Consider the following 13,746-nt stretch of genomic DNA (forward strand, 5'->3'; position numbering starts at 1 on the left):
GGGTGCAATGCTCTCCTTCCCTTGGGGGCTGTGGGGCTTGACTTTGGAGGGGAGGGGGGATTGTCCTGTTGCTCCAAGCAAGCAGAAGGCTGGTGAGGGGGAGATGCTTTCCAGATGATTCTCTCTGGATAAATGGCAGCTCTCTGGTGTAGGTGAGGCTGGGATCTCCAGGATGGAGTATGCCAGTGTCCCACTGGGCAGTGGGAGGCCACAGGCCACCTTTGGGGGCATGGAGCTGGTGTGAGGCTGGGGTTGGATATCAGTTCTGGAGGGTACCAGATCTGGTTGTGGTTAGGGGGGGAATGGGTAGAGGGTGGACAGGAGGAAGAGTGCAGAGCTTTAAATTATATTGAGCAGGGAATGGGGATGTATTTTGGGGTGTCAGAGAGGAACTTGGAAATACCAACACCTTAGGAAGCAACAGGGTAATACCCATAAATCATCTCAAAGGAATTATTAGGCAGGGCGCCTCTGAAACAGCAAAAAGGCCCCAGCTGAAGTGTCTCCACTCCAAAGCATGCAGCATGGGTAACAAGCAAGAGGAGTTGAAAACCATGGTGCAATTAAGAAACTGACATAATTGCTATCAAAGATACAGATGTGTCACACAGGTGGAACACTGTGATGGAGGGCTACGAGATTTCAGAAGAGAGAATGGGAAGGAGGGGCAGGGGTGTTGGACTCTCCTCAGGAAGGGACAGGTAGTGAAGAGCTGCCTCTGAGTAACAGCCGTGAACAGGTTGAGAGCGTGTGGGTAAAAATCCAGGACAGGATCAGCAAAAGACAGCCTGTGTTTGGTGTCTACTACAGGCTGCCTGGTCAGGGGGGTCTGCTGGTACAGCTCCCTTGTCTCAGATATGTTGGCAACTCATGTTTTCAAATCCTGCATCCAAGTTGTGAAGATTTGAAGAGCACTGGCCTTAAAATTGAGCTCTGCTGAACTCCACTAGTGACGGGACACCAGCCTGATGTCACCCCATGCACTATAACCTGACCTGTGAGCCTGTTGCTTACCCACTGCGTGACATTTATCCATCTGTGTGTTGGGCATTGTCTCCAGAAGAATCCTGGGAGAGACATTATTGAAAGCTTTACTGAACTCCAAATTTTGGATCAAGGCTTCCCTAGATCAACTACTTGCGTCACCTTATCCTTAAAGGAAATTAAGTTTCTCAAGCAGAGCTTTCCCCTCATGAACTTGTGCTGGCTGTGACTGATGCCTGCATTGTCCTTCAGGTATTTTTCCATAACTCTCAGGATAATCTTCTCCATGATTTTACCAGGCACTGAAATGTGACTGATAGGCCTGTAGTGTCCAGGATCATCCCTCTTGCCCTTTCAGAAAACTGGGAAAATGTTTGCCAGTTTCCAGTCAAGTGGGATCTCTCCAGATTCCCATGGCAAATCATTGAGAGAGGTCTCATGATGACATCCACCAGCTCTTTTTAGTGCTCTTGGATGAATTCCATAAGGCCCCATACACCATCCCTATAAAGGGATTCAGCTGGAACAGCAGATCCTGCACAAGTTTGGGATTGACTGGGAGTTTATCATTCTCACAACCATGGTCCTCCAGCTCAGGGACCCCTAGAGCCTATCACTGGTGATGAAAGCTGAAGTGAAGAAGGCATGAACCATCTCTGCCTTGTCTGTGTCTGCTTAGGGGGTGTCCATCCTCATCCAGTAACGAGAAAATGGGAATTCTGGGGTGGCTGTTGCTGTTGACATATTTTAAAAAGAGGGAGTGACTTTTTACACAGGTGGATAGGGACGAGAGAAGGGGGGATGGCTTTAAAGTGAAAGAGCGGACACTTACATTGGACGTTAGGATGAAATTCCTCCCTGGGAGTGTGGAGAGGCGGTGGCGCAGGTTGGCCGGAGCAGCTGCGGGTGCCCCGGCGCTGGAGTTGCTGCAGGCCGGCTCGGACGGAGCTGCCGGAGGGGCGGGAGCCGCCCCGCCGCGGCGCGCGGGGACCGTTCGGACGCGGTGTTCCCCCGAGCCCCGGCATTCCGTGAGCCGCGACCCCGCGCGGGCGGGGGGCGGTGCCTCGGCGCTGCCGTTGGCGGCGGCGGCGGCTCCGGGCCAGTCCGGCCGGGCTGCGCTCCCGTGTTCGGTAGCGGGAGAGGCGGGCGCTCACCGGCACCCCCCCGCACCGGGACGGCCGGCGCCAGGCCCCGCCCCCGCCTTCCCCGCCACCAGGTGGTCCCGCCCTTGCGGCCGGGGCGGCGCTCGAGCCTCGCTCCCACCGGCGGCGGGCACCGCACCGCACCGCACCGGGACTGCTACCGGCACCGGGACTGCTACCGGCACCGCCACCGCCACCGGCACCGGCATGAGCGCCGGCGGGCAGCCGGCGGAGCCCTGCCCCCGCGGCGGGCCGTGCTCGGCGGGGAGCAGCCCCGTGCCCAGCCCCGCGTCCCCGGCGCCCGAGGAGGTGAGCGGGGCAGTGGGGAGCGGATCGGGGTGGGGGGCGGCTCCGTGCCGGGCAGCGGGGCCGCGGGGCCGCGGCGGGCTGCGGAGGTGCCCTCGGGAGCGGGGGGACTCGTCTCGGTGTGCGCGGAGGGGGGTGGGCTCGTGTGGCTGCGTGTGTGCGGGGGGGTCCCCCCTGTGTGTGTGCGGGGGGGAGTCCCTCCTGTGTGTGTGTGTGCTCGGAGGGTCCCCTGTGTGTGTGTGTGAAAGGGGGAGGGGGTCCCTGTGCGTCTGTGTCCGGGCGGCTCCTCTCTCTGTGGCTCTGTGTGTGTACGGGGGGGTTCACGCTGTGTGTGTGTGTGTAGGGAGGGGGGTGCCGTCCTGTGCTCAGTGTGTGTACAGGGGGGGTTCTTCGGTGCAGTGTACGGGGGGGGTCCCCTCTGTGTGTCCGTGTGTGTGCGGGGGCGGGCTGTGGCTCCCTCTGTGTGTGTGTGCTGGGGGGCCCGTGTGTCGCGGAGGCCTCGTGGGGGAGCGCTCTGTGCGGGGAGCGGGGGCTGTGCTGGAGGGGGAAGCCTGGTTGGGAGGGCTGGGGGGGCTCTGTGTGTGTGTGTGTCTGTATGTGCGCGGGGGGGCGGCTCCGTGTGTGCCCGCGGGGGCTGTGCGTGGGAGAGGAGCCCTCGGGGGGCGGCTGTGGGCACGGGCGGGGGATGCTGCCCCGGGGGGGCGGTGGCGGCTCTCGGGGTCCCCGTGAGGGGCTCCGGGGTGGGCTGGGGGCTGCGGGCGTGCCGGGCTGCGCGCGTGTGTGAAGGGGAGCGGGGGTGCTCCGCGCCGTTCCGGGGGGAGCGGGGGTCCCGTGGCGGCGCGGTTGCGGCGGGCGCGGGGGTGTCGGTTTGGGGGGCGGGTCCCCCCGGCCGGTCGGTCGGTCGGTCGGTCGGTCGGTCGGTCGGCCGGGGCAGGACCGGCAGCGCGGCGCCATCTTGGGAGCCATCAGGTGCCCGGCGCGGGGACGGGCGGCGCGGGGGGGCGGCCCCCGACACCCCCTCCCGGCCCCGGCCGCCGCCGCGGGGGGAGCGCCGCGGCCCGGGCCCGGCTCCCCTCGATCCGGCCGCGGGGTGCGGGGCTGCCCCGGGGCGCGCCGGGGCTGCCGGCGGCGCTCGGCCCTCCCACCGCTCCCCCCGCGGGACCGAGCCCCGAGCGCGCCGGGCGCTGCCCCGGGAGCGGCCCCCATCCCGGGGACATCGCCCGGGGCGGACATGCCGGCACCGGCCCCCAGCCTCTGATCCGGGCTCCGCCGGCGGCTGGCAGGCTCTGGGTGTCCCGGCATGTCGTCACGGTGTCGTCGCGTGTGTCCGGCCCTCCCTTCCCCCCGCCCCGCCACCACCACCACCCCGCCCGGGATCTGGGTTTAAAGGGAAGGGCTGCGTTTGCCTCGGCAGATGATGAAGAGTTACGGGAAGGATGGATGTTTGGGTGACCTCAATGTTCTGTGCTTCTAAAACTGCCGGGTGGTCCAGAGCTGCCGCCGGCCGTGATATCGGCTGGGTTGGGATACCCCGGGAGTTTAATCCACTCGTGGTGTTTGTTGCAGCCACTTCAGAAACGGCGGAGAACTGTGGAAGATTTCAACCAGTTCTGCACCTTTGTTCTGGCCTATGCAGGCTACATCCCGTACCCTGAAGAGGTAAGCAGGCTTGCACAGTGTTCCTTTACAAAGATGCTGGTTCTCCTTGTCTCCCTGCCATGTGCAGGCTCAGCTCCTAAGCTTAAAGAATCATGGATTGGTTTGGGGGGAAGGGACCTCAGAGATGATCTAATTTCAACTCCCCCACCATGGGCAGGGGTGCCACCCACTAAATCAGGTTGCTCAGGGCCCATCCAGTCTGGCCTTGAAGTTTGGGTAGACACTGCTGGAGAGTTGTTCTCTCCTTACCCCAAACATCTGTGCTCTGGTCTCCCATGCTAATCCGTCATCTTCCCCTCTTGCCACTAGTATGTGCCCTGGACCCACGGAGGCAGCATGAGCCCCCAGAACAGCACGGGGAGCACTCAGGACAGCGATAGCTCGACCTCATCTCACTCCTCCGATGGCCACATCCCAATGGACAGTAGGAAGAGCAGGAATGCTGTGGCCCGGGGGGCTGTGGGCAATGGCCTGCTGATGAACAGCCCTGCCTTTTCCACCGCCTTCTACAATGTCCGGCCCCAGCAAATCAAACGGAAGAAACCGCCAGCAAAGAAACGCATTTTGGAGCAGGAGGTGAAGAAGAGGGTGCCGCTGAGTGCTTGGAAGGACTTTGGGGCGGAGCAGGATGGGGTGAAGCAGCTAGCTGCACTGGCAGGACAGCTGTCTCCTGTGAAAGAGGAGTTAATGGAGCCTTCCCTCAACCCGCCTGGGGACCCCCAGCCCAACTCCCCCCTGGAGGAGCCAACGATGGAGGAGAAGGACTTGATGTGCGGAGCACAGGGAACTGAGAAACCAGCAGATGATCCTCAGCTTAAGGAGCACAACTCCTTCTCTGCAGAGAGCCCTAGTCCCTGTAATACCTTGGACCAAAGCACAGGGGAAGATACAAGCAGAGACACCTCCCAGCTCAGTGGTAAGTGTCTGCAGAGGGGACTGCAGAGGCCCCGTTGTGCTGCAGCCAGGGCCAAACATGGTCCCTCCCTCAGCTGGAGCCACCTTGCTGGCCACGGGGAGGGCCTGTCGACAGCCCAAGCTTCTCCCAGCAAGAGGAATACTTTTGGGATCTGGGGGACTGAGGAGCAGAGGGCAGCAAGCTGACTTGCCCTTTGGTGCCTCTGTTCTGCAGAGAAAGTGGTGCAGACCTGAAACAGGTCTGAAGTGGGGTGGAGAGCTGCCTTACTTATCTGGTTTTGATTTTTTTTTCTCTTTTTCCCCCCTTTTGCAACTTTAGCAGTTGAATTCACAGAAGTTCCCAACACCAAAGCAGAAGGTGAGTGGGGGGGGCTGTCCCTTTTAACACCAGTAGACCTGGCTGGTCTGGCCACAACCAGACCTGCAGCTGGTAAGGTGGTGTCTGACCGGTGTCTCTCTCTTTCTCCCCGAGCAGATGACGATGCCTGGGATCTGATCACCTGCTTCTGCATGAAGCCCTTTGCAGGGAGGCCCATGATCGAATGTAATGAATGCGCTACCTGGATCCACCTCTCTTGTGCCAAGATCCGCAAATCCAACGTGCCTGACATTTTCATCTGCCAGCGGTGCCGGGACGCCAAGCAGGAGATTCGCCGCTCGAACCGAGCTCGGACAGTGCCCCGCAAGCGCCTCGTTGACTGATGCTCCTGCAGAGCAGGAAGGCTGGGGGTCCCTTCTTAACCTGAAGACTTAGACAATCAATGCACTGGCAGGGGAGGGGCTGGGACACAGGGCCGGACTGTCCCCCTCACACCTCTGGTCCCTGGAAGCTGCCCTGCGTGTCCTCCCCGAGGATACTGGCCACAGAGCTCGGTTATCCCAGAAGTGTGTGGGGAATAGGATGGTCCAGATGCTCATCCCTGTGGGTGGTGTGTTGGTGTTTGTGATCTCCTGGGGCCCCACATGCACTAACTGTTGGATCCCACCTCCTCCTCACAGCCCCTCCAAAGAGCCCTGCCCATGTGCCTTCTGCACTTTCCCTGGGGGATGCAGGCCCCGCTCCTGTCCTGGTGACACTCAGCTCAGCCCCCCCTGCCAGTCCCCATGACTCTAATTCTTAACTGGGTCCTTTCCTACTTGCACATCTGGTTACTGTGGGACCATGGCAGGGGGCAGGGTGTGGGACAGCCCCCTGTCGCACAGCAGCCCCCAGGCTCGTCCCTGTGCCTATCTCCTCCTGTGGAAAGCCTGGGCCCCAAAAGTGCTTTATGTTTTTATAGTTGATTTGTATTATAGTTAATTTGTATTATAGTTTCTTTGTATTATAGTTAATTTGTATTATAGCTAATTCTGGTCCTTGCCCTGTGGAGTGTGACTGGAGTCTTATGTATATAATAAATACTTTTGCCATAAGAGTGGTGGCTTTGGCATAGGTCAGTGACCTTGGTTCTCATGTCCCTGGGGGACCCAAGTGCTCCCCTGCTTCCCTTCTGCTGTGGATGGAAGAGGACCTAGTGTAGGGACACCTCTCAGCCCTGCTACTCCCTCAGGTAAATCCCAAGCTGCAAAAACAACAAGAAACAAGCAGACCAGTACAATTATATTTATTTTGGCAATGACCACCTCCCCATGCTGCTGCAGTTTACAGGGATGCTCCATGGCTAGGTCCTCAGGGGGTACACGGCCTGGGGGACAACCTCTTCAGTGGGAATCGTGTTCCAGAGCGTGCAGGCATCTCCCGGGGACTGTCATGGGTTATTCCGCAGAAGCAGCAGGTCTGATGGCTCAGGGAGGAAGGGTGTCCATGTGCCCTGGCTCTAATGCTTAAGGCACATCCCTATTTGGCTCTAAAGAAGAGTTTTGCTCTTGGGTTCTGACCAACCTTCCTTGTCTCTGTCTCCACTCTGGAGTGCAGTTAGAAATTAGTCCCGACAGCAATTGAGATGCTAAAGGTTCCAGTTTTGTCCACAAAATAAGCTTCTAATTCCAACACAGAGATATCATTTGCTTCACTTGCAGATCCAGAGGTATGCCAGCTTCCATCAGGCATGCTGTTCGGACATGTCAGAGATGCAGTGAGGGTGACAGGACAAGAAGGCTCTGGGAGCTGAGTGCTGACCTAGCTGGGGCAGCAAAAAGGCACTGTTTGTGGGGACCCTTAACAAGTAGGGTCCTGCTGGTACAACTTTTCAGTTTCAAGGCTGCGAACGGTTCAGGAACAGCAACTAACCTGGGGGTAACTTCTATGCTAGGGGACAAAGCTGGAGTCATGCAACCAAGCAACTATCCAGCCGAGGTAGGCAGGCAGGTCTATTCCTCCTTGGCCCAGACAGAGCTGCCTGCCTTCTCCTCCAGGTGGGGAATCACTGCCTCCGTGTAAAACTTCTCCAGCTTGGGCACCGTCTTCCCCCAGAACTCCCCATCAAACTCCACAGGGACCACAGCTGTCTCCTTGTTGGTGTGCACCACGAAGTCGGCCCGCTGGAAGCCAGTGGTTCCCAGTTGGCACTGGACCTGGGTAAAGTAGGGATGATTCTTCTTCAGGGCATAGGAATCCCCATCCACTTCCAGGCAGAAGTCCTTGTCCTTGCAGGCCTCACGCACCGTCCTGTTCCTGTGCTTGTAGGGACACTTCACCTCCAGCAGCCCCAGGTCCTTCCCTGTGGCTGCATCCTTGATGATCCCATCCGGGCTGGCAGCAAGCCACTTCTTGTCTGGGTGAATGAAAAGGCCACAGTCCTCCACTTGCACTGGCTTGCCTCCCTTCTGTGATTTCTGCTTGTAGGCCTCCACCGCCACCTTCTCATTGCGGATCCCCCAGGACATGGCTGGGGTCTGCACCTTGGAGCCAGAGCCCACCACCTCTTTTAGGTAGGACTTGGGCACCTCGTCTGTCTTACTGTTGGCAAACTTGCTGTTGGCAATTTTGGGGGCCACGGAGGCAGTGATGCGGTTCTCCCGCCACTCGTACCACTTGGGGTTCTCCCGCTGGCCTCGGGTCTCCTTCTCCACCCTCGGGATGTCCTGGCTTGTTACAGGGGGCAGGAACCGGTCACAGGCCTTGCTCGGGTCAGCCCCAGTTTGCTTCTTCTGTGGGCACAGGTCAGTTCTGGCAGCACCAGTGGCTCCCTTGGCATCAGACACCTTCTGGGTCGCAGAACTCCTGGTGGGTGCCCTGCTCTTGTCCCCAGCATCTCCTCGGGCTCCGCGGGATGCTGTGGATCTTGGCTGAGCAGAGTCTGCCTTTGTCCCCCGCCCCTGTGAGGGGGTGGTAGCCTTGGCAGCCGAGGTGCTTCGGGACTGGCTCCCTGCAGCTGTGGCCTTGGCCCGGGTGGCTGAAGTGGAAGGCGGGGGCGCAGCGGGGGCAGTTCTGGAGGCGGTTGTGGCCGGTCGGGGGGACGATGTGCCAGCAGACTCCTTCCTGGGTCTCCCCATTGCTACAAGTCAGAGATCTTACACTGCGGACACGGAATAAAGTTTAATGCAGATCTTCACAACACTTACTTCCCTTTTCTTGACCCCACCTGCGCCTGCTCCAAGGCACACCGTGTCCCTGCCAGAACTGCTCTCTCACACCTTCCCTCGGCTCACGTGTCACGGTGAATGGCAGCTGGCTCAGCTGGGGTGCCTGTCCTCACCCCCCTCGCCGCACCCCAGCCCGAGCCGCCCCGAGGGCAGGGCGGGGGCACAGCGGCTCCCCGGAGCCACCTCCACCGGGACGCGGCAGCGGTGCCCGCGGGAGCCCCTGGTGCCCGCGGGAGCCCCTGGTGCCCGCGGGAGCCCCTGGTGCCCGCGGGAGCCCCTGGTGCCCGCGGGAGCCCCTGGTGCCCGCGGGAGCCCCTGGTGCCCGCGGGAGCCCCTGGTGCCCGCGGGAGCCCCTGGTGCCCGCGGGAGCCCCTGGTGCCCGCGGGAGCCCCTGGTGCCCGCGGGAGCCCCTGGTGCCCGGGGCCAGGCGCGCTCCCCGCGGGCCCGTCCGCTCGGCCGGCGGGGGAGCCGGACAGGCGCGGGGCGGGAACCCCCAGCACCACCCCGGGGAGCCCAGGCGCGCTCCGGGACCGCGGCGCGGAGCCGCCCCGCCCGGTGCCGCCGCTCTCACCGCTCCGCCGCCGCTCCGGAAGCGCTTCCCGCCTTCCCCACGTGCCGCAGGGCGGCGGCCCGAGGGGTGCGGGAGGGAGGCGGGGGTGCGGGGCTGGGCGCAGCCCTGGGCCAGGCCCGCCGTCCCCGCTAGAGGGAAGCAGCGGCTCGGCCATTCGCGCCGCGGGAGCTGCCCGGGCATGCCCGCTCCGCCCCGGCATCCCTCTGCCTTCCCCCGCATCACGGAGCCTCCGGGATGCCCCAACATTTTACTCCGGGCTGGGGACAAACCCCGCAGCCCCGCCCGTGGGCAAGCGTCCGAGCCTGGCCACCCGTACCCCATCCCCGGCCGCGGGCAGAGGGCAGAGCCTCTGGAGCTCCGCTGTGAAAGCACGGGCTGACCTGACGGGACCCCGCCGAGCGCCGATGGCCCAAGCTGCTCTGAAGCTCCACGTCCCACGGCGGGCAGACGTTCCGGAGAAGGGCCGGAGGCTGGAGCGGCGATACCACCCTGGAGCACCGCTGTGCTGCCGTGTGCGAAGGGTCCCGGCGCGGGGGTGGCTCGGCACCTCCGAGACAGCCCCACCCCCGAGCCTGGCACGGGGCTCGGCCGCCAACAAAGCACAGGCAGGCGTCACCAGCACGGGAGTTTCGGGTTTCAGGTTCCTCAAAATCACAGCAGTTTCGTTTTCTGCAAAGAGCCTGGCGCCACCGAGCGAGCCCTGGGGGGCTGCTGCATGATCCCCCACGGGCCCGCCCCACGCCTGGGAGCCCCCGTAATTTTCGCCTGCCGAGAGCAAATCCAGCAGCCAGCAGTGTGTGGTCTGGGTCTGTGTCAGAGCCAGCCGCACAGGGGCTTCCAGCCCCTCCATCTACCTCTGCCAGCATCCTGGAAGGATTTCATTTAGGCAGGCTGAAGAGCTGGCAGCATTTCCAGCCCCTCTCCCCAAGGATCCCAGATGTCTCCACCAGCCATGTCTATCTCTGCTGCTGTGTTGTTTCATTTCCTCCCTCCAGGCCCTCCGTAACTCCCTATAGCTGGGCAGACCAATATCACTCAGATTAAGCCAAAGTGTGCCTGATTTTGACCAGAAACACCACTGCATTTTCCTCCTCCATGGCTCCCATCCTCGGGATTTGCTTTAGTTCTTGCTTTTTAAGGAGCAGCTAAACAGGACGGCCCTGGCCCTCTCCTTGCCTGTAGAATCTTCAGCGGGGTCTGAGGAGCTGCAGCTGCATTGAGCACAGTTACGGCCAGCCTCAGGTTTGAGTTATTTCCCAAAATAACTAAACTCACGCTAAATTCACAGGGCTTGTCGGCGAATTGGGACCTGAGAACATTTGTAAAATCTCTGTGGTCTGTGCCCCCTCCAGCAAGCCCTGTCAATGGGTGATAATTCAGGGTGATATTTCTCAAGGACAGGTGATTTGGGGATAATACCCGGCTCCTTGGGTTGTGCTGCAGCTGCTGATGAGGTGTTACTGGGGTGTGAGGATGCTGAATGGAGCCACTGGGCTGAGCTGGGCCTCTGTTTGCAGAGTTTAACACGTCTTAGCTCAGCACTCTGCTGAATAATGCCAAGCCCTCCCGGTGTATTTGTGTCTGCGATAAACTGCTGCAGGGAAGCTGTGGCGGTGCAGAGCAGGGACACCAACACCTGATGCAGCTGGGAGCAGGTTGGGATGGAGCCCTTCTGGAGGCTGCCAGCGTGCTGGAGCCTCAGCTGTGTCCCCGGCGCTGCACACGCCGTTCTTCACCTGCTGTCACACCGGGGCCGACGTCTGACGCTGCGGGCTGGCCAAGCTCCATCACTCCGGCTGGTGGCACTGAACCAGCGCTCACATTTGGATGCTTTTCTTCTCCTCAGCTTGGCCTAGAAATGATATCTCAGAGAAAAATCAAAGCTTGTGCGGTATTTTTTTTTTCTGGGGTTGGAGTGGCTGTGGCACTTGCTGTGATGATGGGAGCGGGAGTCCATGCATGCCATAGATTGTGTGGAAGTGTTGAGGTGTGTGCAGCACACCATGCCACCTTCAGCAGCTCCCAGGGGATAACACATGGATTAGCATCCTTCTCCTGTGGTTGTAAAGGACAGGGAAGGGGAAGGGGAGCAGCTGCACACTTCAGCTCTCCTCTCCACTCCGGGAGGGGAAGTGATAGGCCATGGGGCATCTCACATGGGGGAGAGAGAGAATGGCTCAGAGTGCTCCAGCAAGGGCCCTGGGGATGCACAGAGTGCCTCTCGGCCAGATAATTGTTCACTAAAGCTCAGGGTGAGGGGCCAGGAAGGAGGAGTGTGTCTCACGCTACCGTGTGCAGCAAATAGCATTTTCCACTGAGATTTCCCTCCGTTGCTCCTGCTGTCACCTGTGAAACCCGTGTCAAGGAGCTGAAGCTGTAATGGCATATGGGTCACTTGAGAGGTGAGATCTAAAAATACAGGCTGAGGACTGGGGACTGCTCCCCTTGTGGTGCTGCTGGATTTTTCTGCCCCAGTTTGTGCCTGGACTGGCTCCAGGTTTGGTGTGGCTGTGACGGTGGGTTCTGTGGTGCAGGGGGGGGGACTCCTCTCCGTGTGCTCTATAAAAAGAGCTGCAGCAGCACAGTCCTATCTATAGCACAGAGAGCTGCCTGGGAAAGGCAGGGCAGGGATTAGCCCAAATCTGATGGATTTCTCTGGTCCTGCTTGGGAACGTGGAGCTGTCGGTGGCTGAGGGATTCCCAGTGCGCCCTGGGCTGTGAGATCTCCCTGCCAGCAGACATGTCCTGACTTTGCTGGGATTTCCCGACTGTCTGCACCTTCCCCAGGGGGACTTGTCACACTTGTCACCCAGAAGCTGGGCTGTCCCTGAATCCCCCCTCTTTCCTGCTCCTCAGGGCTGTGATTTCACTGCAGCACATGGAGGCTGATGAGGAAAGCCCAGTGGTGTCTGGATTTGTGGTGGATATTGAGCATCTGCCTGCTCCCACCCATTCTGTTATGCTCTCAGTGCAGCTGAGACCTTTCCTAATGAAGCTGGTTGTGACACTTGTGGTCAACATGATTTGTACTGCCGAGTTCAGCTGGTTGATGGGGGCTATTTTGCCTCATGATCTGCTGGGGGGGCACACATGGGATGGTTACATGTCCCAGTCAGACAAACCCTGTGGTTTTTCTTGCTGCAGCATCACCAGGGGTCTCACCAGCACCCTGGTTTTGCCTAACATCGCAATTCTGTGGGTACAGAGAAGCCCACAGCCATGGACTCTGCTCTTGACTGGTGCCTGTCACTCTCTGAAGGTGTTGGCTGTCCCCTGAGACCCCCGGCGTTCCCCGTGAGAGCATCCCCCCACCCCCGCAGGGTGCCGGTATAGGGAGTGTGTCTCTTTAATGAGGCTGGGCTTGGAGCAGCTCTGCCGCTGGCACAGGGAGTGAGGGATGGAGCGAGGGCGGTGAAGGAGCCAGTGCCAGAGAGGGAGCCTGCAGCAGGGAGAGGCGGGGAAGGACCGCTCATCCCCCGGGTACCGCAGCCGCCCAGACAGAGGCACAGGGAAACCCATCCCCAGGGAAGGGGCTCTGCAGAGGGCAGGGACCCAGCGGGTGCTGAAAGGAGCCTGCAGCCTCTCTGTCATCCTCATCCTCCTCCTTCTCCAGGTAAGGACAGGGGCTAGGGGCAGGCAGGGCAGGGACCATGGGGGCCTGGGACCCTGAGGGTGTCCCGCAATTCCTCGGTGACCCCGGGTTGTGCATCTGCTGTCAGGGCAGCTCTGGGTCATAGGAGGGGTGAGAGGTGGAGATGAGACAGCAGGGCCACAAAAGTGCTGAAATCACCATCCGGCAGGGACCGGACAGGGCTGGCTCCAGTAAGTGCTGGGAACCTGCTCCAGGTTATCAGCATCTGGTCCCGGGCCCATGCCACAGCTGTCCCGTGGTGGGGGACACTGGGACCCTTCTGTGGGGCTGCCCTGCCGGGATTTGCCCTTGTCAGGGGAAATCTGTGTGGCTGAGACTTTTATTTTGGGGGATGCCTGTGTTAGGGTGTATTGAGGGCAAGTAACCCCTGTTCCCTGACACAAGGATGGGTTATTCCAGGGGTTTTAGTGGCTCTGTGTGTGTGAGAGCAGCAGTGCAGCTCCTGGATGTGGTGGTCCTGGATGTGGTGTTGGAGTCAGGGTGTGAGTGCCAGCTTGCACGTGTGTGTGCAGTGGACTCTGCTCTCTGTTCCCACTCCCCAGCAGACAAAGCAGGAGGCACCACAGGCTGGAGACAGTGCTTTGCCTCATCCAGCAATTCCTTTCCCCTTCACTCCTGTTTGGGCTCTGCAAAGTGGTGTGTCCCATGATTATAGGGCAACAGCAGCATCACCTCCTGCCTCCATGGCCTTCTCAGTGCTCCAGGATGGATCAATGGGATGGATCCTGCTCTTCTGCCTTTGTGCCCCATGGATGTCTCGCAGGGAGGGGAGGCCAGGGAAGCAGGGGGTAACGCAGTTGAGCAGCAGGGCCAGCAGTGGCTCCTCACTCCAGGCACTCTTACAGAGGCTTGGGCTCCTCTCCTTCCATCCTTTCTCTTGAACCTGCCTGTGTATCTGTCACCAGTGGAAATTTCCGCTGGGTTTGCCTGTGTCAGGTTTGGTCTCTTCCTTCCCCCAGACCGTACTGAATCCCGGCTTGGGCGGCTGTTGC

The 13,746-nt window shown here is 60.4% G+C and overlaps 2 protein-coding genes across 3 annotated transcripts; one reads left to right on the forward strand and one right to left on the reverse strand.

Annotated features, from left to right (window-relative positions):
• Positions 1–1,817: 1,817 nt before the first annotated feature.
• Positions 1,818–6,421, forward strand: LOC134556143 (PHD finger protein 13-like). Its single transcript, XM_063408398.1, has 5 exons — positions 1,818–2,435; positions 3,999–4,091; positions 4,401–5,007; positions 5,326–5,364; positions 5,482–6,421. The coding sequence occupies exons 1-5, from the start codon at positions 1,830–1,832 to the stop codon at positions 5,706–5,708; spliced, it is 1,572 nt and encodes a 523-aa protein (XP_063264468.1). The 5' UTR covers positions 1,818–1,829; the 3' UTR covers positions 5,709–6,421.
• A 173-nt stretch (positions 6,422–6,594) lies between these two features.
• Positions 6,595–10,904, reverse strand: LOC134556034 (uncharacterized). Of its 2 annotated transcripts, none has more exons than XM_063408193.1 (2): positions 9,483–10,904; positions 6,595–8,464 (listed from the first exon to the last, which is right to left on the reverse strand). In XM_063408193.1, the coding sequence occupies exon 2, from the start codon at positions 8,439–8,441 to the stop codon at positions 7,317–7,319; it is 1,125 nt and encodes a 374-aa protein (XP_063264263.1). In that variant the 5' UTR covers positions 8,442–8,464; positions 9,483–10,904; the 3' UTR covers positions 6,595–7,316. The 2 variants fall into 2 exon arrangements, with proteins under 2 accessions (XP_063264263.1, XP_063264264.1); XM_063408194.1 differs by lacking the exon at positions 9,483–10,904 and adding an exon at positions 9,103–9,456.
• Positions 10,905–13,746: the final 2,842 nt, after the last annotated feature.

This window comes from Prinia subflava, chromosome 11 (genome assembly GCF_021018805.1).
Source record: "Prinia subflava isolate CZ2003 ecotype Zambia chromosome 11, Cam_Psub_1.2, whole genome shotgun sequence".
Taxonomy (NCBI): domain Eukaryota; kingdom Metazoa; phylum Chordata; class Aves; order Passeriformes; family Cisticolidae; genus Prinia; species Prinia subflava.